Source organism: Osmerus mordax, chromosome 10, assembly GCF_038355195.1.
Source record: "Osmerus mordax isolate fOsmMor3 chromosome 10, fOsmMor3.pri, whole genome shotgun sequence".
Lineage (NCBI taxonomy): Eukaryota > Metazoa > Chordata > Actinopteri > Osmeriformes > Osmeridae > Osmerus > Osmerus mordax.
The window spans coordinates 6200878-6226877 of NC_090059.1; the positions used below are offsets into that span (position 1 = coordinate 6200878).

At 42.9% G+C, this 26000-nt stretch overlaps 1 protein-coding gene across 2 annotated transcripts in view; it reads right to left on the bottom strand.

The window, feature by feature from the left end:
• Positions 1 to 1201: 1201 nt before the first annotated feature.
• Positions 1202 to 26000, bottom strand: part of LOC136950159 (A disintegrin and metalloproteinase with thrombospondin motifs 3) — a 35324-nt gene continuing 10525 nt past the window's right edge. For both annotated transcript variants that reach the window (XM_067244294.1, XM_067244293.1), the window contains exons 4-22: positions 24054 to 24250; positions 19808 to 19891; positions 18008 to 18164; positions 12719 to 12824; positions 11986 to 12129; positions 11712 to 11844; positions 11204 to 11317; positions 10858 to 11006; positions 9895 to 10067; positions 9543 to 9676; positions 8990 to 9113; positions 8667 to 8747; positions 6753 to 6916; positions 6429 to 6594; positions 5580 to 5712; positions 5183 to 5390; positions 4633 to 4762; positions 2114 to 2224; positions 1202 to 1903 (exon numbers count right to left, since the gene is read on the bottom strand). In XM_067244294.1, coding sequence (XP_067100395.1) covers positions 1293 to 1903; positions 2114 to 2224; positions 4633 to 4762; positions 5183 to 5390; positions 5580 to 5712; positions 6429 to 6594; positions 6753 to 6916; positions 8667 to 8747; positions 8990 to 9113; positions 9543 to 9676; positions 9895 to 10067; positions 10858 to 11006; positions 11204 to 11317; positions 11712 to 11844; positions 11986 to 12129; positions 12719 to 12824; positions 18008 to 18164; positions 19808 to 19891; positions 24054 to 24250 — 3119 coding nt within the window. In that variant the 3' untranslated portion in view covers positions 1202 to 1292. The remainder of the gene's footprint in view (positions 1904 to 2113; positions 2225 to 4632; positions 4763 to 5182; positions 5391 to 5579; positions 5713 to 6428; positions 6595 to 6752; positions 6917 to 8666; positions 8748 to 8989; positions 9114 to 9542; positions 9677 to 9894; positions 10068 to 10857; positions 11007 to 11203; positions 11318 to 11711; positions 11845 to 11985; positions 12130 to 12718; positions 12825 to 18007; positions 18165 to 19807; positions 19892 to 24053; positions 24251 to 26000) is intronic.

Below are 26000 nucleotides of genomic sequence, written 5' to 3' on the forward strand. Positions count from 1 at the left end.
GTGGAGGAACTACATAGCTGAATGTAGTTCTGTCTCGAAAAAACATCATGCTGAGTGTTGAGAGAGAGCAAGCCATTCAAAGAATAGTGACTTCCAGGTCTTATTCAACATCCAAGGTCACTGCACTGGCATGTAGCACTTATTTATCTACATGGGTTGGGATGGGAATTTTCAGAGATAAGGCATTTTCTATTATACGATTAGTTTAACCAATAAGGAGGTATTAAATCTGCAGGTGTCATTGTCTAGTTATCTTCCACAAAATTGGTACTCAGATTAAAACAACAAAATTGCATTGCCATGTATGTTTCAATTATGTTTTTTTACTTTTTTATCCCTAAAATTTTAAAATTTAATAAATATTAACATTTAAAGCTTCCATTCATGTATATACAAGAACTATACAAGAGACATAATGATGAACTGCAATACAGGACTAAGATAATACCCAACAGCGTGATTTCGTACCAACCACATTCTGCAAACGTATATTTTCTGTTTCCCAATTACAATATACTTTACATTACATAGTTGGCTGTTAATTTTCTTAATATAACCAGATAAAAATGTACACTATATACAATATTACTTGAAAAATATATCAGTTACAAAAAAATATCAGAATGTGTTTTTCTTTTTTAACTTTTAAAGCATATGTGACTTCCACAGAGGCTATTTGCATGCTACAGTGGGGTTGGATTGCAAGCAGACTTGACTCTTGACCACTGAGAACAGTCTGCTATTCTGTTTAGTATGAGCACCAAGGGCAGAGGTTACTAAGCTCCCTGCGAGAAGTGACACTTGGCATTTTGGGTAGGCCCCCAAAAGTAAGGATTCTGTCTTGTGCCACACATGTTCACAATATAAATTCAACAGTAGTTCTGATGCACTTGAGAAACGGCTTACACACAACTGAATCACACACAGATCAAAACATAAATGGTAGGCAATGCAGTCGTCACATTTGAACGCGTTTCGTAGTCAGTTTTAGTTTACAGCACCTTTGTTTCAAACGTGTCTTTGATTTCTTCCATTTCATAATCGAAGCAGAGAGGGCTGAGCAATGCAGTGCTAGTGCATAGAGATCACTCTGCAGTTTAGTTGAGGTAACCATTACTGGTTTAAGTCCACTGGCATGGAGAATACAAATTATTTATATATATATATATATATATATATATATATATATATATATATCTTTGAGAGTCCTTGGAAGTCCAACAGGTGTTGGGACGTTGAGCTGGGTACAGGACTTCAAATAGTTGAGCAGCACATTCACAGGAGGCCACTGTCTATGTCCCAACTGACAAGGTTCTGTGAGTCGAGTCCCTCTCGGATACTGGATAGTCCCTTCTTGACCTGCTGCGGGTGACCGATCCTAAAGTGCTGACAGGACTGTGCTCTTTCGAGGCACCTACGCTGGGGTCTGCAGAGGACCGTGGCGGCCTGTTGCCCCGCCCTGGAGGTAAAGGAGGCCCGGGGTCTGAGTCTTCATGCCCAGGAAGGAAAGGGCTGCTAAGGGGACCCTGATAAAGACCTTCCCCCGCTGATAAGGACACACCTGCGTACTCCTGTCTCGGTACGGGGAGGGGGGAGGAAGGGGTGGCGGTGGTCAGACCCTGGGAGGTGGAGCGAGGTCGCCTGCCACCCGCTTTAGTGGTTTGGGATGGGCTCTGGGTGGTGGCGGGGGTTGGGGCCTCGGCTGGGGTGGGAGGATTGAACAGGGCATCAGGTTCAACAGAGGTGGAGGGGAATAACTTGAGATGGTCTGGGGAGAGGGTGCTGAGGCCCTCTTTCTTGTTGCAGGACTCGCAGCACAGTTTGTTGTAGCCAGGGATCGAGCAGTAACGAGCCAGGACCTCCATCTGACAGAAGATAGACTTGTCCCCTAGACATGGTTCATCTGAGGGATAACCCAGGAATCCAAAAACACAAACATTATTCTTCATAATATAGTAATATAATTCATAATATACATGTATATCCTTGAAGCAACATCAAAATACGTCAACACCATCGATAAACAACAAACTCTATGCTGTGTATACAGTATGTGTTTAACTTTGAGGGCTTTCCAGTGAGTTGTTCTCTAGAGGGGTGCACGCTCACTTACTAGAGGAGATTTTATGGACAGGATTTTCTGGAACCATCTGATGCACCCCCTCATTCTTTGTTGTCGAGTTCTCCACAGCATCTAGGGTGAGAGGGGGGAGCGAGGACTGTCCTGTTTCAGAAGAGAGGGGAAAAATATATGCAAGTGTTTGATATGATGTAAAAGTGCCTGTGAGATGGTGGAAAACTAAACACATCATCTTGCTAGCCACTATGAAAAGAGTAAGGGTGTACTGTGTAGTTCTAACCCTGTCTTAGAGCGGGGCACTATTTGCGGCTCTTTCAGTTAAAAGAGCCTCTGTGTGCTTGCCCTAAATGTCTCCCATTCATTTGAACAACTCCCATTTTGGACAACTCCCATTTGACCCCATGACTGACTACTGAGGTGGAGAGGGGGTGGGGGACTTATACCCAAGGTCTGTACAAGGAAGGGAAAAAAAGTGGTCCAAAGTGGGTCAAATGATGCAGCTGGAGGGAAGCTTGATGTCCTGGTTGGACATTATTCAATAGCAGAAGGGAGATGGGGTCCTGGGGGGGATTTTGGTGAGGTGAGGTGGGGGGACACAGGTGCTGCCCCAAACTTACGAGGTACTTTAAAGGGGTCATTGACTGGGTTTTTGGGGTATTTCACACTGTTCCTTAAGGTCTCCGAATAGGGTATGTAACATTGGTTGGGCTGAAAATGGCTCGGGTGCTGTTCTATGCCCCCTGATGCTTCCTGTGAATTTTTCTCGGGAAAAAACGCTAGGTTTTCTCCTTTTATGGTATGCTCATGAATATATAGATGAGCTGCGCCACTGAAACAACGAAGGTGGAGACTTGAAATAAAAACGTACAAATAAATCTATTGTGTCCACACAACACGGTTTTCAACAGATTGACTAGATATCATTTGAAATTATGACGTTAGTTGTTTCCACTTCTGTTGTCAAAGCAAACAGGATCACCTTAGGTGGGTAACGTTAGCACCACAGCTTAGCAAACAAACTATCGTGATTCAACTCAGCCCTAGCTATCTTGCAGAAAAATAGATCTGGACAAACATGCATCTTGAATTGTAGATTTACATGACAACACAGGTTATTTATTTGAATGAAACAGTCAGGAACATGAAATAACGTTAGCCCCATTGCCAATAAACTAAATCATCACAGTCTACCGATGCTAGATACAGGCAGGATAAATTAGCATTGCTAATAACTGTTAGCGACAACATCAGACTACAGCTTGCGGAACTGTAGTAGGTCGGAACAGCAACTCTTAACAGCAACAGCTTCATAGCAAATCCTGCTTTACATTGTCCCAGGTTTTCAAAACTGTCCTCGGCTAAATGGTATGAGCAAATGTGTAATTGAGGGTCGAACTGCACAGGGATCGTCTCAAACATCACAGCCCGGCGAGTGTTTGCTTCCTACTCTGAAAAGCGTCAGCATTCCCTGTACAGGCTGGAACACTGCATTTACGACTGTAGTACATTTTCAATATCCTTGAAAAACGTTCTTCTTTGTAATTCTGTGGAAGTACACAGAGCAGCGCGCAGCAAAATTTGGGGCGTGACACAGGTACAGACCAGAGCCCAAAAAGTGGAGGTTTCAAAACCTACCGTTTTATCTACATTTTTTAATTGTGAGATTTGCATAGGAAAGAGGTGTCAATGGACTTGGGGTTCACTGTATGTCCATTTTACCCACTGAACTGTCGTTATTCAACTGTGACAAGGTAAATTCGGTTCTGCAATCAGTGACCCCTTTAAGGGCTTTGTGAAGGTCAGCATTAATATGGCTAACTCTCCTCCTACTTTCCTATAAAGGACATAACAGGCTGCTGTGCCACTTCAAACTTCAAACTCAATTCCCCCTTGTCACACAGAGGCTGATTTCTGTGGGCTTCCCAGAGGCCAACAGTCTGCTGGGAGACGGGAATGTTTAGCCCCGAGAATGCGGGCTAAACAATGCGGGCTAAACAGTTCTTCTCAAGCTGTTACAGGGACAGCAGGGGGTGAGCTCTTTCAACAGTTCCTCTTGATTGACTTCCCTTAGGGGCGTTGGGGTATATGTGTGTCTGGGGAGAGAGCATCCGTGTGTGTTGTGTGTGTGGGAGTGGGGGGGGGGCATATAAGTGTTCCTGTGGCTCTGTGTGTGCATATGGGTAAGCCTGATGGTAAATGTGTGTGTATGTGTGTGTGAGCATGCCTTTCATACCCTAACTCACAGGTTTCCAATCAACAATTATTTGACCTCATTCAACACAGGGGGTCAGGTGGCTGAGCGGTGAGGGAAGCGGGCTAGTAATCTGAATGTTGCCAGTTCGATTCCCGGCCGTGCCAAATGACGTTGTGTCCTTGGGCAAGGCACTTCACCCTACTTGCCTTGGGGAGAATGTCCCTGTACTTACTGTAAGTCGCTCTGGATAAGAGCATCTGCTAAATGACTAAAAAATGTAAATGTAAAAACACTAGTGAAAACCTACAGGCAGGTAGCTCTCTAGGAACAGGGTTGGACACCCCTGCCCTACCCTTACCGGGGCAGGAGCTGAGCTTGCAGATGAGGACGCTTTCCGGCTTATCCCCTTCGCACTGGCCAATGGTGTTGTCTGTCGCCCTGCACACCACCTGCCTCTGCTGAATCCCTTCTCCACAGCTCATTGAGCACTGTAGGAAAGACAGAATGTGATGCAATGTAGTGTTTTCACTTAGCACGTTTTTATCTAAAGGGATGGATTTCGAACCTTTGTTGCCCACATCCACAAACTAGAACATTCCCAAAGCTTTAAAAACAAGTGTCCTTGACTTGAATAAACTGTCGTCTATATACAACATAGTTGTATTTAAATACTGACAACGGTCAGTATTAAAATTTTCATTAGGTAATATGCAATAATACATTTGAACATATTTACATATCTATCCATGGAATGGATAACTAAAAGGCCATTGCATTTGTCTTATACGTGAATACAGAATTCCGTCACGATTATTTCAACCCTCCATCCACCTGCAGTGACACATCTTGCACAGTCCTAGATGTGAACGCAGAACGATCCCTTTAAGTGTCTGTCTTCTCTGACCCACCTGTGACCAGGCCCCTGTCCTCCACTGTGCTGGGCAGGCCGAGCGGTTGCAGGCCCTCCTCATCTCAGGCCTTTCCTCCATGCAGTACTTGGTGTGAACGGGTCGGTTGGTGCCGTTGTTCAGAGCCTGCATGCACTGCACCCCCCGAGACTGGTAGCCCAGCTTCCCACAGGTTTTACTACAGGGGCTCCAGTCCTCCACCACCCACCTGCCAAGCACACCCAGACCATAATGACCTTTTATGTGAAAAGGCATAATCTGTACAGTCAGTGCACGGATCAATGGCTGCAATTATCCTGACTGATCTATAGATAGACACCCAGTTGACTAGTGCTGGAAATTACAGTACAGCAAAGGTACTTTATGGAAAAGCAGAGAGGGAAGGAGATGGGCTTACAGTGGCTGGTTGCACTCCATCACGTTGCATCGTTTCCTGATCGGTTTGGGTTTCTTGCTGGTTTCGCAGAAGCTGCGGTGCACCAGTCGACTGTCACTCTTCCGCCTGCATCCGTATTTGGTGTACTGTATACCTGCATAATTAGAAAACCGTTCAATTAATCAAATGTCTGCCAGATAGAAGGCCTACCATCTGCCACAATGAATATTGCGCGGACAATTATATATTTACATACACGCACCTCCTACACATGATTTGAAGAACGGGACACACACACTGTCAGGAATATTAATCTATCAAGCATTGCACAGTCAGTCGGTGAACAAGTTTAAGAAAGCGGCCGGCCCACAAGGAGACAAAAACATCACACGCCATTTTCCTACAAAGTTTGTCTGCTACCTATTTTAGCAGCCCCGCTCTTTACAGTCATTGGTTAAGACAAAGGCATGCAAATGTCCCATGGCTCTTCTTCATTGGCTCCCTTGCATAGACCTGGCACGCGTGGGTGCGTGCGTGTTTACGTGTGTGCGTGTTTACGACAACCCTGATTGAAACACAACAACAGGATCTCCGGTCCTGGGGTCGCAAACTCCTTCACATAGGTGTCAACAAATGGTCACCAGACCTTGCGTCTCCACCTATAGTCCTTGTCACACAGTATCTCCTTAAAACAACCAAAAAAACCCTCTTCTTAGTCCTCAGCCCCAAGATAAGGGTCTTGTATGTTTACCCAGAGTTCAGATTTGGGGTCATGCCTCTCTTTGCACCCAAGGAATACTGAACACAGAATCATTCTTATACAGGATAAATGTGTTACATCTTCAATTTTTCCAACACACACACACTTACCTCCTCCGCAAGGTTTGGAGCACTGGGACCAGCTCTTCAGAGCCCATTCATAAGTGTCCAGCTCGGCCAGGAGCACGTTGTTATTGGTGATGACAGGCAGCAGGTCCTCATGGATGATATACTTGTACGTCAGGCTAATCTTGGCCTCCTCTTCCTGGGGGATGACCTAGTCAGAGGAAAGATGGAGAAAGAAAAAGACCACCATCACACAGCCTCTCAAGACCTAACTGTAGTCCAACTCTCCCACTTCATAGATGATTCAAAGCACAGTTCATGAGGAGCTGGCAGCTACACTCCCTGACTCAAACCATATGTTCTTCCTACCAGCACAACAATGCCCTCATGAAGGGGTCCAGTCGTTTTCAGGGTCTCCTTCTCGCCTCCGAACGAATACTCCCACTCCAGACCATTCTCTATGAATGTTTTGGATTTGGCATCTTCACTTTTGGCGTTTAAGATGAAATTGCCAGTGACTTGATTTTTAACAGCTGTTGAAAACAGAAGCGGAAAGATGTTTTATGACGATCCAAAAGCACAATGTGTACACTAGCCATTCTGTAAGAATTAAACTATCCTTTTCCTTCGTATAACCGAAACTTCTCTCTAAAATCAAAGAAGTACATCAACTTCTAATGTAACTCTGCAATTCTGTATCTCTTTGTAATAATCTCACAGAGATACCTCCAACAGTAAAAACTCTGTCATCTCATCTGTTCATCAACACAGAACCAAGAAAGTGGGAGAGGAGATGAGGAGGAGATAGGGATGAGAGGAGAGGAAGAAAGAAAAGAGTTTTTTACACAGAGATCTATTGTTTGCTGCAAGAGAACAGTTTCAACCTCATACAGACACACATTTGTGGCACACCCAATGGAGGAGGAAAAGCCCAGAGCAGGAGCTTGAGTGAGGTAATGAACCATGAGTATTTTCACCTGCTCACCCTTGCCACATGGCCACTGCCCAGCTGCAGCCAATCAAATGATAATGGAACTCCCCATCAGGAGCAACAGCTCACTCAACCAGCGAAAGAGAGCAAGAAGGTTCCAAGACTGGAGGGCAGCGGCTCTTGAATGGAAGAAACCTGGACCCCACCAAGGAGAGAGTGGCAACCAGGACAAAGGAGGTACTGGAGCACACAGACCCTGTTTAACCCTGTCTCTCTCTCCAATCCAAAGGTGAGATGAGGAGTGAGGAGGCAAGGATTTTCCCCACCCCCAGACAGGGAAGCATTTTTGTTAAAGTAACCTTTTTTTCTCTACTTAAAATAAAAGTACATTTGTTATCCCTGCATGCCTGCCTGACTTCAACAATCATTAAAGTTGACTTAATTTAAAATCTTCACTCACCCTGGGAGCCAACAACATTATTACAGTGTCTCTATACCACAACAACTTCACTCGTGTAGCATACATTAAAAGTCACCATTAGTTATGAATGTAGCGACAAAATGTTCAAAAGCTTCAGAATCTGAATCAGAAACGGCTTTATTCGCCAAGTAAGTCTGCACAAACAAGGCATTTACTATGGCAGGAATGAGACACTTCATGTTGTGAGTGTTTACCACGCATTTCCTTTGACTCCTCAAACAACTTGTTCATAGACACTGGGGCCCAGACGGACTACAGAAGCAGACATTTCCCAGCTACAATTACTTGAGCGAGGCTCTGTAATGGCTGTCACATACCCCAGGCAGGCAACTCTGCAAGCAGTCATTAACCTACCCTCCCTCGAGGTGGCCCACCCATGTTTAGGCTTCTCATCTGTCTGCCTGCCCTCGGCTATGTTTTATCGGCTCTGAGCAGACAGGCGGACTCACGTGCCAACCGACCTACATGCATGCATGCGCACACGTCGAAACAACTTCAGATGGGAGTCAGATGGCTGAGCGGTTAGGGAATGGGCTATTAATCAGAAGGTTTCCGGTTCGATTCCTGGCCGTGCGAAATTACGTTGTCTCCTTGGGCAAGGCACTTCACCCTACTTGCCTTGGGGGAATGTCCATGTACTTACTGTAAGTCGCTCTGGATAAGTGTCTGTTAAATGACTAAATGTAACTTCTTCCTCTGTGGTGTATAACGGCAGTTGGCATCCAAAAGCACCGCTTAAATAGCTGAATGACCAACCCAGCTTGGCAGCGTACTACAAAACATGCCTAATTGGCGGAACTGTCAAATACACTGGTTATGAACTGACCATCCCCCTCCAATATACTTCCTACTGGTTAAAAACCACACTCACCAATTATATGTGGCGAAGTCTCGTTCTCCTCAATGACAATATGGCGTGCACCCACAGGGATGTCAAACATTTTCAACATGCCTAGTTGGACAGAATGACAGTCAGTGAATGGTGTGAATTAACAGCTTGCGTCCTCACTTACAGTTGACAGCTGTCCCACACCCAGGCTTTGTATTTTGTTTAAGGCTACAACACAATAAAACATCCATGATGCTATCAATGAGGGGCCCAAGATGACATTACCTTGTTTTAAGAACTTGATAAGAAACAGGCATTGTGCGACAAGTGTGTGCGTGTGTGTGTGGGTTGGGGGCCGAGGTCACCTGTCTTTTTGGGCGTCTTGGTGAGCGTCAGCTTGACGGTGCGGCAGTGGGAGTTGTCCCCTCCACAGACGCCGCACTTGTCATCCTGTTTGTAGGAGCCCACCTCTTTGTCACAGCCCACATGCTGTGGACATAGGGACAGAGAGTACGGTTGAGTCAATCGGCTAAGCGTGACTGTAGCTACACAACACTCATATAAATTCAGAAGCTTGAGTGCAAGACAGGTGCATTACAATTATTAAATACTAAAATGAATACAAAATGTTGAATACAACCCTCACGCCAATCTCTGCTTACATTTATATACTTATACTCTTGTCAACAATGATAAAAGACATATTCTATAGTCAAATTAGAATAAATACAATATACATACTGTATACATGTTATATGACGACATAAAGTGTATACAATGTAAGGAATTTAATCGGAAAGATGAGTTTAGCACCTTAAAAAAACTTCTACATTTCTGGATGATATTTGTTTACATTGGTGTGTCAGCTGAGTATGTGTGTGTGTTTGGCTGGAGGGAGGTGAAGGGCCGCAGACATACCAAACATTCCCCTCTGGCGCACACACTGAAGGGGTCTGTGTAGCTGCAGCGCGTCCCATCATGCATCACCTGGTTCATGAACACCACCTCGCCTGTCTCTTTTGACTGGCAGCTCAGCTCGCATTTGTGGGCCTCTGTAACACAGCCAGACGAACAGTCCACGGTCAAACCCGGCTCTGCAAAGTCCAACTCAGACATAACATAGCAAAGAGTGGACTTTATCTGCCTTGATATGCTTGCAGGGAGAGGATTCTGCTCTCTGCAAATGTCTCCGTATCACATCCCAGGTGAGGATTTCAAAAAAGACAGCTTAAAGTCAAGCTGAAGGATTTGTACTTTTAACGTATCTCACCATCTGGGTTCTCATAAGGCAGCCAGGTGTGTTTGATGTTCTTGTGATATTTGTTGCTCCTCTGGATGCACTGCTGGGCACGGAAGTCTTCATAGGGTCCCGCGCACTCTTCCGTGTTGCACATCTGGTAGTCAAACGTAGACCCAGGGCATTCGCGACCCCCGTAGGCAGGGCTGACAAAGCACAAACAAACACAATAAAAAGACCCGGAAATTACTGTGCACACCAACTGTCTGTCTCTATACGATCTATTTTTATTGTATTTTTTCTTCTTAATCAGTGTCTGGTGTGCCATGAGTTATCACTGTCTGTCTAGCACATCGTGTTTATCATCTCTCTAACAATGCACTTGTACTCATCCAAGGCAGTGATACAGTGATACAACATTTTTCCAGAGTTTTTTACACAGAGATCTATTGTTTGCTGCAAGAGAACAGTTTCAACCTCATACAGACACACATTTGTGGCACACCCAATGGAGGAGGAAAAGCCCAGAGCAGGAGCTTGAGTGAGGTAATGAACCATGAGTATTTTCACCTGCTCACCCTTGCCACATGGCCACTGCCCAGCTGCAGCCAATCAAATGATAATGGAACTCCCCATCAGGGGAGTGATATTTGATCATGGTGTGCCATGAGTTATCACTGTCTGTCTAGCACATCGTGTTTATCATCTCTCTAACAATGCACTTGTACTCATCCAAGGCATGTAATGCTCGGGCAGCAAAAGACATGCTCTCAACCCCAAACCCCCCCACCCCTTGCCAAATCACATTAAATCTAGACACACACTCTCCCAAGGCAAACGGGTTTGTACAGGTGAGTAACTGGGTACAAATTATTTGGCCCAGTAGAAGTAACATCTGCCTCTTGGTGCCACAACCCCCTCCCACAGGGTCAAAGCCTCCACCCTCTTTGCCCCCTTGGCCTTGTGTTCTCGTTCCAGTTAATGGGCGACACTCACGCTGGGTTGTTGCACTGTCTGTTGCGGGAGCGCACGCCGCCACCACAGGTCCGGGAACAAGAGCCATACTTGGACCAGGAGCTCCAGCTCCCGTCGTGGCCCTGGGGCTGATGAGTTGATCTCCAGATACAATGACCCTTGAAGCACCACTTCACACATAGTGAGAAGCAGAGAGAGGACATTTCAGTCTGAAGTATGGCATTCTAAGAACTCATTCAGGACAAACTCTGACAAAAAATAGCCCAACAGCTCTCACACAATGACATATTATTAACTTAACCAATTCATAATCCTAGGATGAGGGTGGATACAATTTCAAAATAAAGGTTTCTTGAAAGTGTCTAACCTTCCCTGGGGCACACTCTGTACCATCCACTGGCGGACCCTTTTTGGTTTTGCAGAAATATTGGTTGTCAGGGTGGCTACACCACAGCTGCTTGCAAGGATCGTAAGTTCGAAACTGAGAGGTGGCGAAAGAGAAAAACAGGGAGCGAGAGATGGAGAGAGAGACTCAAATTATTCTATGAATATGTCAGGAATAGGGAGATGAAAAGAGCGTATCCCTTTGTGTGACCATGTAGAATACGGTTCAGCAGCATGAGGTGCTGGTTTCTAAATCAGACATGCTCTCCCGTGTGTTCCTAGCATGTTGCTGTAGCACAGGCACAACTCTCCTCTAATCATCTCTACCTCCCCCTGGTTATAGCTCTATGGGAGTCCGTTTTATGACAAAGACAGGCAATATATCAGAGAGGTTTTTTTTCTATCACGTCCAATCAGGATAAAAGGTCAGCCCGAGCCTTGGTCATCATTTGAAGAGAAGGTAGAGGAGAACAGGGAGTGATGGAACTTACGGCGGTGCACATCTTGTATCCCACGCCAAAATCAAAGCGGCACTGCTCGTCCATAGAGTAATTGATGCCTGGGAGCTCCGGAAGCTTGGGCCATTTGTGTTCAAAAGGGTCGTCCAGGAGGCAGTCATAGGAGCTGTGACCACAGAGGAGAGCATTAGACGTGAAAGCAACTGGCCAGCGAAGCTCATCACATCGAAACATCACTTTTGCTGATACAACAGCATAATGAAAACACAGAGCATCAGAATGAGAGGAGATATGTTGAAGTTATTACTGGATGTATCGATTCAGTTCCTGTTTGCTGCAGCGTGACCAGTGGTAGCGGTGGAAGGCTGCCTGCACCAGGGGAGCCATTATGCTCCCCATGCTGGTCTCGTCAGCGCATCGATTTCCCTGGCCGTCATGTTCCATGCCTAACCTATTGGAAAGGGATTTAGTCAATTGTCAAAATATTTTTTTTTGTTTCAGAGCATCATATTTTTAGTAGTCTAACTCGAAAACAAATTTGTATAACAAACGGTCATTAGTGTCATAAAAGACTTTCCATACAAATTTGGAAGTAACATTTTCCATTGTAATCAAAAGAGTAAAAAGGCAGGGCAGGGATGACAATGGTCAAATGTTTTGGTAGGGTTATTGATACACATTGATTCCAATCATTCTCAGGGAAATTGGAAATAAAGAAAAACAACTGAAAGAATGGCCAATCCAAATGCCCTTGGACTGTCTCTTGACTATAGGCGGCGCTGTTGAGCTACCCAGGCAGAGTGGTACTGTACACCACAGTGCTCCTAGCACAGTTTCTCTGGGAGAACCTGGTTCTTGTACATCTGTAACATACCTTAACTCAAATCTTCCCAACAATTACGGAGAATCAAACCTTTCTCTACACAGATTCCTAGAAGAATGAGAGTTCAAGTAAATTCCAACCTATAATTTGCTTGACCTTTCCTTTCCCTTATCTCATGAAGGTGGAATAATTGAATAGTTATTGTCTCGTTACTTACACATGGCCGGTCTCATGAGCCACCACAAAAGCGGAGGAGAAGCCATCCTCGTGGTTCAAAGTGCAGCTCCGAAGGGGATGACACATCCCTGTCACTGGGGCATAACCTATAGGTCAAACAGTAGGGATGATGAACTGTTATGCTGATGTACTCATTGCCCCATTGGTGGGGCTTCTCAGAGAAAGACACCAGGAGTAGTTTTAGTCTTCATTACTGGTATAGCACTGGACTGTGGGGTGAATATGGCTTTCCAACATAGTTAGGGCTAATGTATGAACTAGAGGCCTAAATGGGATAGAAATGTGCATACATAAATCTTTCAGTCAGTGTCAAACTTAATAAAACCTCCTATTATAACAAAATGTAAAGACAGACATTACAGATCATTATATTACTTTCTCAAATGGTGCCTTTTATAAGAAGTGAGGGGTTTTGTGTTTTGAATGCCTTTCCGAGCCATTGGATGAGTATAGACTAAAGCTATAAAACAAGGCTGAACATGAAGACTGTTAAGACATTAAGCTTGATTTTATAATGATCCAGACCACTGTCAATCCATCCAAACACACCAGTGGTTCTTAACATGGAGCAGTGTCATAGTGTCCTACTGTGTTGAAGTAGAAGTTTGTCAGCATTGGCAGAATGTGTGGATTGGACAGGGCGCTAGATAAATAATTTCCCCTTTATAAATCACAAAATATGTCATTAAGAGTTCAACAAAAACAACATTAAATATTTAGCATTATCATGTCTGATATTAAACGGCATAGTCAATGGCATAAATGTCTGAAGGCACTGTTTCTCAACTCAACATTTACTTCAGCCTTACTTTTACAGGTGAGAGAAGACATTGGAGATTTGAATATGGTTTGCAAGGAACATCATCACTCATGTAAGTGGTGTGCACACCACATCCACACATTTTTTATATTGACATGATAATACTTACATTTTATTAAAGATTAAAGGCAGGATAGGCAAGTTATGCAAACCTAGAAATTTTTGTTAGAGTTTGAAAGGGTTCAAACCAAAATATCCAATCCCCTCCCTTTAAAGCCACTCCTCAAAAACCCATGAACTGTGATGGCGCTGCCTGACTACTGCCGGGAGGTACGTAGACAGACAGACAAGTAGCCCATCCAATCATTCATTCGGCCCAAATGCCGTTCAATAATTAGTGCTGGTCTGAACTTAATGATAGGTCGTGTTTATTACAGCCCTGCGACACCCACAAATATCGGATTTCTTTAATTTTACTATCCAAGATTTTTGACTTGATTTATTGATTGCTAGCAGGATGTGATGTTTATTTCAGTAAATATGACAAAAAGTGCTTCTCAACAACATTGCCTACCCTGCCTTTAAATAAAGTTATTTAATGAATCCAAATCAAAATGATCAAAGTCATGACATTGCAATGCTTGATAATGTATATTTTATGAAATATAAAAATGAGAATACTGATTGAACGCAAATGCAATGATGGACAGGAAAATGATACAGAAGTCCTTGCCTTGGTACTAACATGAGGCATGGATCATTTTCATGCCATAACTGAAAATTGCTGCAGGGTGACATTGGCTCACTGTAGGAAATGCCAGTTAAAAATATACTACCTCAACAATCTTGAACACCTTGAAGGCAGGAAATTATTCCTGTTCACACATAATTGACACTATCAACCTTTGAGCGTCTGCAGTGGATTTTGAAGAGGCCTAAAGCATCTCTGGGACAGCTTGTGTTCTTTATGCCTTCACCCATTAAAATGAACCCTTAAGCAGATGCTAAGCTTGAAAGCATGTGTTCGACCTCAGCGCAGAACAAAACAAAAGTTTCAAAAACCTTTCCTTAACTTAAAATAATAATTACATTTTTGACACAAAACACAAGAAGGACTCATTAAGCAAAGCACGTAAGACACACAATAAAATACTCGATCAAGAAATGTGCAGCAGTTCAGCTCAGCTAGCGCATCTGGTTTGGTTCAGAAGCATTCTGTTTTTGTGATTCTTGGGTTTTCAGACAAATTTTCATGCTCTCTGAATATTATAAAACCTTTGGCATGCAGGTAAAAAGCAGAAAAAGCAGACACAGACCAGTGTTGATAAGGGTGCTTTACATTACACTAAGTGGTGGTCAACTAGAAATATTACTGCAAAGATAATGGTGACAGCCATTGATTGTTCTCTCTAAGTGACACTTGAACCATGTTACCAATGGTCTGCTTGACTAGGTTAGGATGATGATGATGGGCTCTACTCTTCCAGAAAGAGCGATAGAGTGTAGCGATTGCGTGTTCAGTGCTGCGAGTGAAATGGCAAAATGGTTGAAAGCAGCGATGAAGCTCAAACCCTTTATCTGACGTCAGATAAAAGAGAATGTAAGTTAAGGTACATTCCCCTGAAGGGACCATTGTAAGCTTTGCATGTATAAGCGAAAGGTTGCCGGCCAGCAGCTACAGTCATATATCATATTTTATGAATGAGTTGTGTTCTTGTGTGAGGTGATAGGAGATCCTCCTGTTGATATACTAAATCATTCAACATTTTGATCATAACATAATAAATAAATATATATGACATCTAAAAAATGACATCTAATGACATAAACATATTTACAAACAGAACTAGTAATTCTGTATATGTATAGAATATATCTATAATTCCCAGTTCCATCTGTTTTCCTGACTCTCTTTATCAATATTTCTCTTTTATATCACATCCTGCTCTATATTTGGATACAGAATCTACAGACCCCCAGTAACACTGTGGCATGAGAGTGTAATGTTTACTCCTCACCCTGAGACCTAATGTGGAGAAGTCAGAGAGGTGAGCTCAGCCCTACTGAGCCTAAGGAACCATAGAGACAGGGCTGTTGTGAACACAACACAGCAGAAGCCATGGCAACGGCTGAGGTGTGACAAGCACAGCCGGTAGTCTCTGATCCTCCTTTAAACATGACACATGTACTTTAAAAATCCAAAATAAGGCACACGCAATACTCGTCAAACAGAGAGATGGTCGGTCCAACTTCAAAAACGAGGCGATCAGTCAACTATGGTGAACTGTGTTAATTGGGTGTGCTTTGCCTTCGGCAAGGGCACAACCTTTGTTCTCTCACATATATATATATTTTTTCTTCTTTTTGCCCCCCTAAAACTCAGTCAATATTTGGCCTACATAGACAACGTAGGTGTCAAAAGTTTTGTCTTGGTAGCGATTGAGTTGCTTCTATTGGAATTTACGTTCCGTTGCATGGTTTAGGCTTAAGTTAAGTTTTTGTGGCGAAAAGTGAAGCTAACGGTGGCTAATTTGCTAGCCACCGTCACTGCGTCACTAACGTCACGAAAACACGCGTGACTACCTTTGGCAGAACATTCGTTTCGCATCTGTTAACTTGGGGGATAGCTAGGCTAACTATAGCTTTACTGCAAGGCAGCTGCAGAAACGCCACAAGAAAAGAGGCCAGGGTGATAACTATTTACTCATTTTACTTTGTGATATGACACACAATTGTGATGTGTAATGTACAATATAAGCTTATATTATTAAGGAAGTACATCTACTTTCGGAAACAGTAGTCTACTATTTCACTGAAGTATTAGCATCATGACATTAGCCTGTGTTGCCCGGGCAACACGTACTACAGTGGTCTATGATGCATCTGTTTTCAATCTTTAAAATAAACATTCCTCACAAATACATTTTCGTTGTAGGATTTATTATGACATTACATTACGTAAACGAAGTAAACGTTTTGTGGGTGAAATTATCATTACCTGTGGTTTCAAACCAGTGTTGCTCACTGCAACGCTGTAGCCTACGCGAGACACTACAAAAACATCTACACAGCTGTAGGAAGTCAAACGGCGACAGAACATGTTCGGCACTCCCCTTACTTAAATCAAAAGTCTATCTAACTGCTAACCTTAACTTCATTGCCACAGCCTAAACTTTGTCAATCTGTTCATGAAAATAATTAATTTCAGCCTAAACCGTACAACGGAACGTTAAATCCAATTCAACCAACGCAATCGCTACCAAGACGAACACAGCAGTAGTCTAGTACTGTACTGTAGTAGTACAATTTACTGGGGCAGCTTCTCCACACAGGGATAGCGCACTTTGCGTTGTTACTGTTGTTACTTAATGATCGCTACCAGTGAGCTTTTCATGAAAGCGATTTTCCACTAAATAAATGTCAAGCTTATTTACGTTTTGGGGGCATATTTTCAGTTAGAAGATGGTACTGTTTGAATCGCGATTCAATCTTCTACTGCCGGTAACGTCGTAGAATAATCTTCAAAGGGGGTTCTTTATTCATGAATGAATGCAATGAGTAGGCTAAATGCATGACAATATCACGAGAAGGGAAAAACTTAAAAAGACGTTTACGTCATAGAGATTAGGTCAATTTTTACACCGGTCTGACAAATTTATTCGTTTTGATTCAACGATGAGGATGCCTTTTGCAGGGGAAATGAGAAGATCTATTTCATTCTACACTTCACTCGTATTTTCAGTTGTAAATGAGCAGCAAAAAAAAATGCTTTTAAATCTATGTAATCTTTATAAATAATAAGTATGCATTTTTATATAAAATATACAGAAATATCTGTTTTAAAAATGTCATTCAAAAACCGACCCCTGTGCAACCGACGCAAGCACACCCTACAATTTCCCCAGAAATTGTACCCTCTCTAGTTCCAAATGTTATTGTAGTGTAAATGTATGTGTACCATGTCCATTTATTTGCAGCCATTAAACTCTAAGATTGCAAATAACGTTGGTACAGTTCTGCACAGCATGTCTAATGTTAACTTGCAATTCAGTTTTATGAGGAAGCATAGTCCGTATTAGATTAGAAACACGGCAGATGCAAATGAGTGTGATTCAATTTCCTGCGTAAACTTTTTCCATTTCTTTGATAGATCCTTCATTAATGACAAGTGGATAATTGCTTTTCATCAACCCCCCCAAATTAAAAGTATGTGCTGCAATCTTTTTGTTTTTTCCCTACATGCCAAAAAACCTTTGTTTGATTATTCAATTAGATTTTTTCAAACACAGGTTGGCACCAATGCCAAGTCAATAAGGCATTGGAAAAATGAATTCTGAGCTTTCCACTTAGCGAGGTCATGGCTTTTTTGGAGACCTTCCCTGAATTGCCCCCACACCTGTAGGTTTCCAGGGCCCTTACCTGAGAAAGACTTGAAGCCAACCCTTGTGAATGGAAGCAGATTTCAGCATACTCAGTCTGCACAGGCCTCGATCGAGAGAAATACAGTACCTTGCATACCTGCGGGGCCAAAATCTTGCCTTGTGAGGAAGATGGAATGGTCGTGGTACTCAGCGTGATCAGGGTCGCGGCGTTGCTGAGTGTTGGACCAGCGGCACACCTGTTCCAGGCTGCGTGAAGGATTACCACGCTCAATTAAACTGATTGACTGCAAGGACAGAAGCATAAGGACACAGCTGTGATCACAATGCTCACTGCGCTATGGAATAAAACAAGCTAACATCAACTGGGAATGTAGGAGGAAGGTTGCAGTCCATCTCAACTGAAAATAATTATCCGCATTGAGACTTTTGGAACTACTGACAATGGTGTATATTACAACGAGACTTTGCACAAAACGAAAAGTGGTCAAAATGCTCATTTTATATTTACATTTATGCATTTAGCAAGACGCTTTTATCCAAAGTGACTTCCAAGAGAGAGCTTTACCAAAGAGCATAGGTCACTGATCATAACAACGAGATAGCCCCAAACATTGCGAGCAGCCAAAACATGAAGCATACATTGTGAAAAAACAAATAAGTGCCAAAGGGAAGAACCATAACCACCTTATATGCTATTGTAAATATGAAATACTATCATAAAGACGTGGAATATGTGCGCACATGTGTGCTTCCCAAAACAGACATCACATGTGTGAGGCAGGCCAACAAAGCACAGCGCTGATGCTGTGGTCCATGTGTGAATGAGAATTCTGTCACATAGTTCAATGGCGCCTCTCTTCTTTTCAATAAAATATTTTGCTAAAAGTCAACATGGGGCATGAAAAGATAAAACAGAGAAAAATGACAGGAAATTAGGAGGTCTTATACTTCCGGTGAATTAAGTTTTGTGTCATTTTATTGGAGTAAAACAGTGTAGATGGAAGTCTGAAGGAAATAAGGTCTCAAAAGATCAACTATATTGAATCTGGACACCTTTGTGTATAACAGGGCTAGACTTGCTATGCAAATCCAAACCCGACCAAGTGTGTTTCTATCCAAATTGGCATGGGGTGTCATCATAAATAAGTAACTGCAGTGAGGTGTGATATGAGTGGAAAATCTACTAGCTACAGTAACTTCTAAATCCTACAGTGGTTGGAGAGAATGAGTCTGTTCAGAAGAATTAACAACCAGAATTCCTGATGACCAACTCATCCCCTCTCTCTCTCTCTCTCTCTCTGCTCCTCAGAGGAAATGGAGGCACGTCCAGCGTGTTTAAGCTCATCTAATGAGGGCTATGTAAACACCATCTCTGCTTTGGCAACCAGACTGAAGGGAGAAGCCAGACATAATGTGCTTTGTCAGGAATAAGCTTCAGCCAGTTGTGCAGATAAAAAATCCCAGTGGTGTCAAGGGAGCAATCCGATGCATGTTTGGCCACACAAGCAAACGACAACGAGCCTAACACTCAAATGCGAGCAACTAGCTGACGAATAACGAATGGAGACATTCATTTAGGGAAGTAAACGTCTGATATCAGCAGTGTAGGTCTGGCATGTGACGAGAGGCATTCATTGGGAACGTTTTTATGCAAAGTTATTACGAAAAGAATCCAATCTGTTTATTTTGACATGATGCCAATGTTTCGCTGCATGCGTGAATGAGCAGCCAAAACCATTAGCCCAAAAAACATTGTTTCAACGAATAGAACAGTATGCAGAAACAAAGTACTCTGAAGGTTAATGCCTCAACACAGAACTAATGCTAACTGGCCTGATGTGTATTCAACATACAGTACAACTGTTAAGATAAAGTATGTAACCCATGTTTATCATTGTGCATCATGTGCACTCTTTGCAACGCTTACCTGCCTATACCCGACCATGATCATTCTGACGAGGACGATGTTGATGTTGGTTCCCAAGGACTCATCATGGTAGATCTCATCCACCTGAGGGGGCAATGAGATAAACACCATCAATCATTGAAATGAAGCGTGATGCAAACGCTAGGCTGTCAAGTGTACCGCAAGAGTCTGCTGGCCTCCAAATACAGGCCTCTCATGCCGTTCAACCATGCCTAACTCCCAGACGCATCCCTGCCAGCAAGCACCTTCATCAAACTCCCATAATAACAGCTCAAAGCAACACATTTAAAAAAAACTATTCTAAAGAATGGCTAAATATGGAAATGGTACATATTTTTGAGGAACTTCCACAAATTGACAAAATCAAAACAACATCACAGAGATCAATCCTTGAACCAATGTTTTTGTATTTCTTTAAATGCGAATGAAGAACCTTTTTTGGTGTCTGTTTTCTTTCTATTTCCATTGTGGCACACCTCAGTTTCTTCCAGATTCTCCCATGTGATTTTTTCATTTAATTTCAGTTCACTAAGGCCACCAAAAGAGCACCTGCCAGCACTCAGACCCAGGTATGTGCACACCCATTAACTGGCAAATACCCTGAAAGAAGACAGACTGACCTTATTTGAGAGCTGTTTGAAAGGGGACATGATGCATTGAGACCCAAATTCCTGTGGTTTCTGGGGGATACACTGATGAGAGAGGAAGGGAGCTCTCCACTGCTCAAGAGGCTGATGAGAAGCTCTAACTGTGAAACCAAGTAAGGCTAGGGAAAGGATGGATACAACAACTGGAGGGCATTTAAAGCAACGCTGAAGTGAATCTATTTGACTGTGCTGCGCTTCTAGGGAGTAGTGATGGTCTTGCATTGTCTCTAGGACAGCTGTGAACTTCAATGTCTGGTTAATGAGGGGGAGACTACACTGCAGACAGTCAGTCTGGCTCTGAAATGTTGCTTTAAGGCTGGCTTTCATATTGACAGGACAGTCAGAAGGCGGCTTGATCGTCATGTTGATTATAATAGTATAATAGTGCTTTATGCTGTGTACATACTATCTGTCAAAGCATTAAAAGCATTCTAAGAGCATCCCCCCACTAATAAACTCCCATAGAACTTGACAAGACAAGCACTTCTCCACTTAACTTCCCTGAACACACCAGCGTGTTTCTGCTCGTGTTTCTCCCCCATCTCAGAAGGAATTGATTGTGAAACGCAATTCATGCTAGCGCTGAGCCCATTTAGCCACAGGGCTAAATTCTATGAATTTTGAATTAACAGCCAATCATGTGCATTCGAGATATCTTGTTAGACACTGGCAGGCGTCCAATGAGCCTGTGCTATTATGCAATGACTGAGCAGACTGACCTAGAAATGCTGCCATTTAGTTTAATAATGATGGCATGGAATGTGCATATCTAATGAGGAGGGCGGGTTTGGAATCACGCAAACCCCAAGTAAAATTTCCATGTGACGTGCCATGTTTTATCCCTATCAAATGATCCCTGCATGTCCACACGCTTCTGGGCCGTCTTTCGTCAATCAACAGCTTCAATTTGTGGTTTGCAAAAGGGGTAGAGAGACACGAGCACATGTTCATTACCGATTGTGATTAGCAACTTGCCAAGTTGGTTGACTCATGACTGGTAGACGGTCATTGCATTTTACAAAACACCCCCATATGTCTCTGTGTGATGTCAAAACCTGTCATCAGGAAATAAATGTATGCCACACAATCAGCCTTTTAAGGGCATACTTTAGTTTAAGATTTGTGTCTGGCTACACATTTACTTGACACGCTGGCTAATATTACTAGACAGTTTGTACAAGGTCTAGACATTTTAGACCATGTGTTCTTTATCATTTCTCGAGACCCAGTCTCTATTACAGAACACTTTATGAATCCCTTACCACTTGTAAGATATACGATTTGTACTATGTTAAACCAGTGGAATTAAAAAAAATAAGAAGGAAAATGTATGCTATTCTGTGCTCTGGGCTTGAAAGATTACAAATCAAAGTATATTTGCTCTACACACTGCAACCAGCTATGTTGGCTCATGTTTAGCAAGATCTGTGTCAATGACATCCGCTCTCAAGATTATGAAAGCACAGAGGTGACAGCTTTGTTTTCAAGTGCACAACCTGAACAGAGTATAGGCCCTGGAATGACCCCAGGAGATCAACTATGTCTGTGACACTTCTAAACAATCCAGGACCCTAATGATAAAGGAATGCACTGCTGACTCCTCTTGGCGCTCCCTAAGTATGGTCGTGCTCCTTACAAATGACAAAGTACAGAAATAAACAAGCTTACTCGGTTACCATGTCATTTATGTCAATAAGCAGACAGACTACATGCCGAGTTTCGAAACAGGCGGGAATGTACATCCTCCGCAGAGACGGGGGAGATACCGTCCCCTTATTTATGCACGTGTGTTCATTTGTTGAGGAGGGATGTCCAAGAACTTGACAAATGATAAGCAAAGAGTATGAGTGCTGCTCATTTGAATAACAGAAGTACAAAAATATACTATGGGAGCCATCAGGAAATTAGGGACATCTCTCTGTTAATGCTGCTACCAACAGCTGTGTCACCAACCATAAAACCTGACCAAGGGCTATTATTGGAACAAAAATCACATTCATGAAGCTGTAGCTCAATTAAGTGTACTCAAATTACCTTTAATTCTCCAAGGTTGGTATTGTATCCCAATTCCCAGACTGAATGGGATGCTGACCTATATAACTGTGGGTTTATGTTGGACCTTAAACAGAGAAGCCGTGGGCAATTGACCAGAACAGACATCAAGAGTGTTTGTAAATACAAAAACAATGCGTGCAGTTGCACATGCGTCATTGCATGCGTTTCTCTGCTACAAATGTTTAGACCTTCCGTACTTCTATACAGTCCTGACAAAAAACTCCTCACCCCTTTTTTGAAATCTAAGACCCCAACTCTTTCAACGTCTGACAGATCAAAAAAATAAAAATGACTGATTGAATTAAGACCCCACTGAAAACCTCAAAAGCCTTTGGAGATAATTACCACGATGGCGGCTTGTGTCTGAAAATGAGCATAGCAGCTGTGGCCTGGAGGCATTGGATGTCCCTGGCTTGTGTACAGCATCACATCAACATGGACAAAACCCTGGTCCGTGCTCAAACAACTCAGCCATTGTATGCAGGCACCTCAGCAGTATTCTTGGTTTTGTCCAGGCAGGATGTTCAGTAATCAATCCCTCGGGGAGAGTTTCTCCAGGTGGTACTACACATTCTCTAACCATGGAAAAGATTCTTGGGGATTTGAATGGGTAGAGCTCTTTCAGACATAGCAAGCCACTGGCTTATAATTCATAACTCATATGTACATGCATTTGTTCTGAAACTAATTTTATATCAACTGTAAAGTGGCTTTGTCAGTACAAAGAAAACAAGGAAATACATTTTCAGAGTGAAAAAAAGTCATTTAGCATGTTCTTCTACAGGTCCTCATCAGGTGGCCATTATATGAAATATCTGAGATTGCTCTGACGACAAGACTTTTGCAGACAAACCAAATAACAACTCATGAAAATATACCGCAGGCGGGTCAGTCCTGGCAGTGCTCGCAGACCTATGAGAGCCCCCCGAGGGCTTGCCATGCTCCCCCCCACCCCCACTCCCACCCCCTTGCCCTCTCTGCTCCCCGGCAGCTAAGCAGACCACCGTGCGGGGCCCAAATGGTAACTGTTACAGAGTGAAACCAGCACCCTGTGAAAATCTGACTTGAGGGATTTGGGATCCGTAATCAGATTAGGGTGGTAGGAGCTGGTGGAACCCGTAATGAACAAGCTGAGTATTTTTTTTCTTCTTTTACTCTCATCGGTAATCCATAAACAGCCAGAGAAAAGAGGAGAGTCGTGCGCCGGAGGTAGAAATGTGGCAAAGTCCGAGGCCTGGGCAGGGTGTGCCCGAGAAACTAGGCCAGAGACCTGCAGGGAAAATCCATACCATGCAGGGATGATATGGTCTCTGACCGTTGTACCCGAAAGCAATGCTGTGTCTGTAATGGTGCTGTCTGTGCTGTCATTCCGACCTCGCAAACACAGTCACGCTGTCCTTACACACTCGAGTCTCAACAAGGGCAGAGGCCAGGCTCAGTTATGCGTTTCCTGTTCCGGACAGAACAGGTGAATGTTTGAAGTTTGACGTGTGCATTCTGTAGCATGTAGACAACATGAGGTACGGGATATGAGGCTGACTTACTATATTCATTAGAGTAAGGACATAGTTCTGCACGTGCTCCTTCCCATGGAAGCGCACCACAGAGTCGTCCACGGCCAGCAGCACCTCGATGTTGTAGTCATCCTTCTTGGCGTGCCTACGTTTGCGCTCCGACTCAGAGAGCTTGTGTTCCACTAGGTCCAGAGCACTGGGAAGGTCTGCAATTCCAAAGTCTGTCACTGAAAAACAAACATGAAAGCCCCGACAAGTGAGTATGGAAAATATTGTACACAGTACATACATTGTCTGTGTCACTTTTTACATACATACTGATGGTAACAGGATGCGGCCTTTGCTAAATAACTCTAAGTGGGTCAGGTGTCACTCCTCACTAGGTTCAATCTCTCAGGTCTTCTAAGAATCAAGGGTACAAGTGACCACCTCCCAAATTCAGTTCTTGCTTTCATCAAATCACTTCAGGTACGTACATTTACATGGTTGAGAGACCTCTGTGAGGTTCAAGGGTGCACAAACACACACAAGACAACTAGACAAATACATTTGGATTTTGCCGCAGCTACATGACATGCGTTACAGTCCCATAACTGTCTGACTACATTTAGTCATTTAGCAGACTAGCCTCTTAAATCTGGTAGTTTCTGGAATCCTAGTAGTTTGATTTAATGTCAAGTGTTTGTTGGATTCATTAAATTAACTAAATCAACTATAATAAAGATTTATAAAGATCTCACACAACATCTAAGAAATAAAAACCGTTGTGTTCGTTTTTGGTGTTCTCAACAGAACTGTTTCAATCTGAATATGGAACACAGTTCCTTGTTTTTTGTTTTGGTTGACAGCTTTACGTAATCCCCCATTAAATGAACTCAAGATGTGATGCTAGCTTGTGAGTCTACAATTAAAGACAAGGAAATAGTCTGGAACAGAGTGATTGCAGAAAATCAACATCTTTAATGGCATTGTTGTTGACAAGAAGGAATGTACAGTGTCTGGCATATAAAAAGACACTGGCATTATAAAAGCATGGAATTCAGCTATGGGGTGTAAGCTATTATATCCCATGATGATTGCAAGGAATCTCCTTTTCCTCTCAATACTGTGAGGCATATAGATAGTAGGCACTAAGCCAAGAGGGTTAGACTTCATGTAGATAATAACAACATTCTGTGCATTCATGTACAGTCAAAGGGCAATTTCAGGAAGAGTATTGACAGGTTAAAGTATATGCAAACAGCAGATGGACGTGTTAGGGCTTCTGAAGAGGAGAAAAACGAATATGGCATCAGAAAGGAATTTAAAAAATAAACAATAGGCTGCCACCAACATAAACATGTATGAAGAAATAGTTTGTAATTGGCTGAAAACCACAGCAATCCGAGAAATGTCAACACATTTGTCTGTGTACTGTCACATTTCTGTACTATACTATACTTCAAATGTCAACAATCAAACATACTATAGTAGATTAAATATAAAATATGAATGTATGTGAATGAACAAATATACAGCAAGGGTCAGTGCATCTCAGGGCTACAGCTACAGTATAGCCTACTGACTAACAGGAATATGGTGAAGACTGAAATGGTGGGGAGCTGGAGGAATTTGTTCAGTTGACACTTTAATGTACAGTATTTTTACCACTTTATGACTTCTGTTTAGTCTGCCTGGTCTACTGGGGTCACAGGGCCAGTGAGTGTAACCTCATCATAAAGATTTATGCATTATAAAAAAGTGGGGGCTGTGGGTCAGAAGTGGTAGTCTACACACCCTACACAGTACAATAGCAGCTCTGATCCACTAAGCAAACACTTGGATAGAGTGGCCATGGTTCTCACCCTAAATAATCAGGAATCAGAAATAGTCTAAGACCAGGACTGCATGGATGATGGGAAACGTTCACTTTACTGAGAAATACAACCATTTCATATTAAAGACACTATTTCTATTTCTAGGGTTAGTTTCAGACAG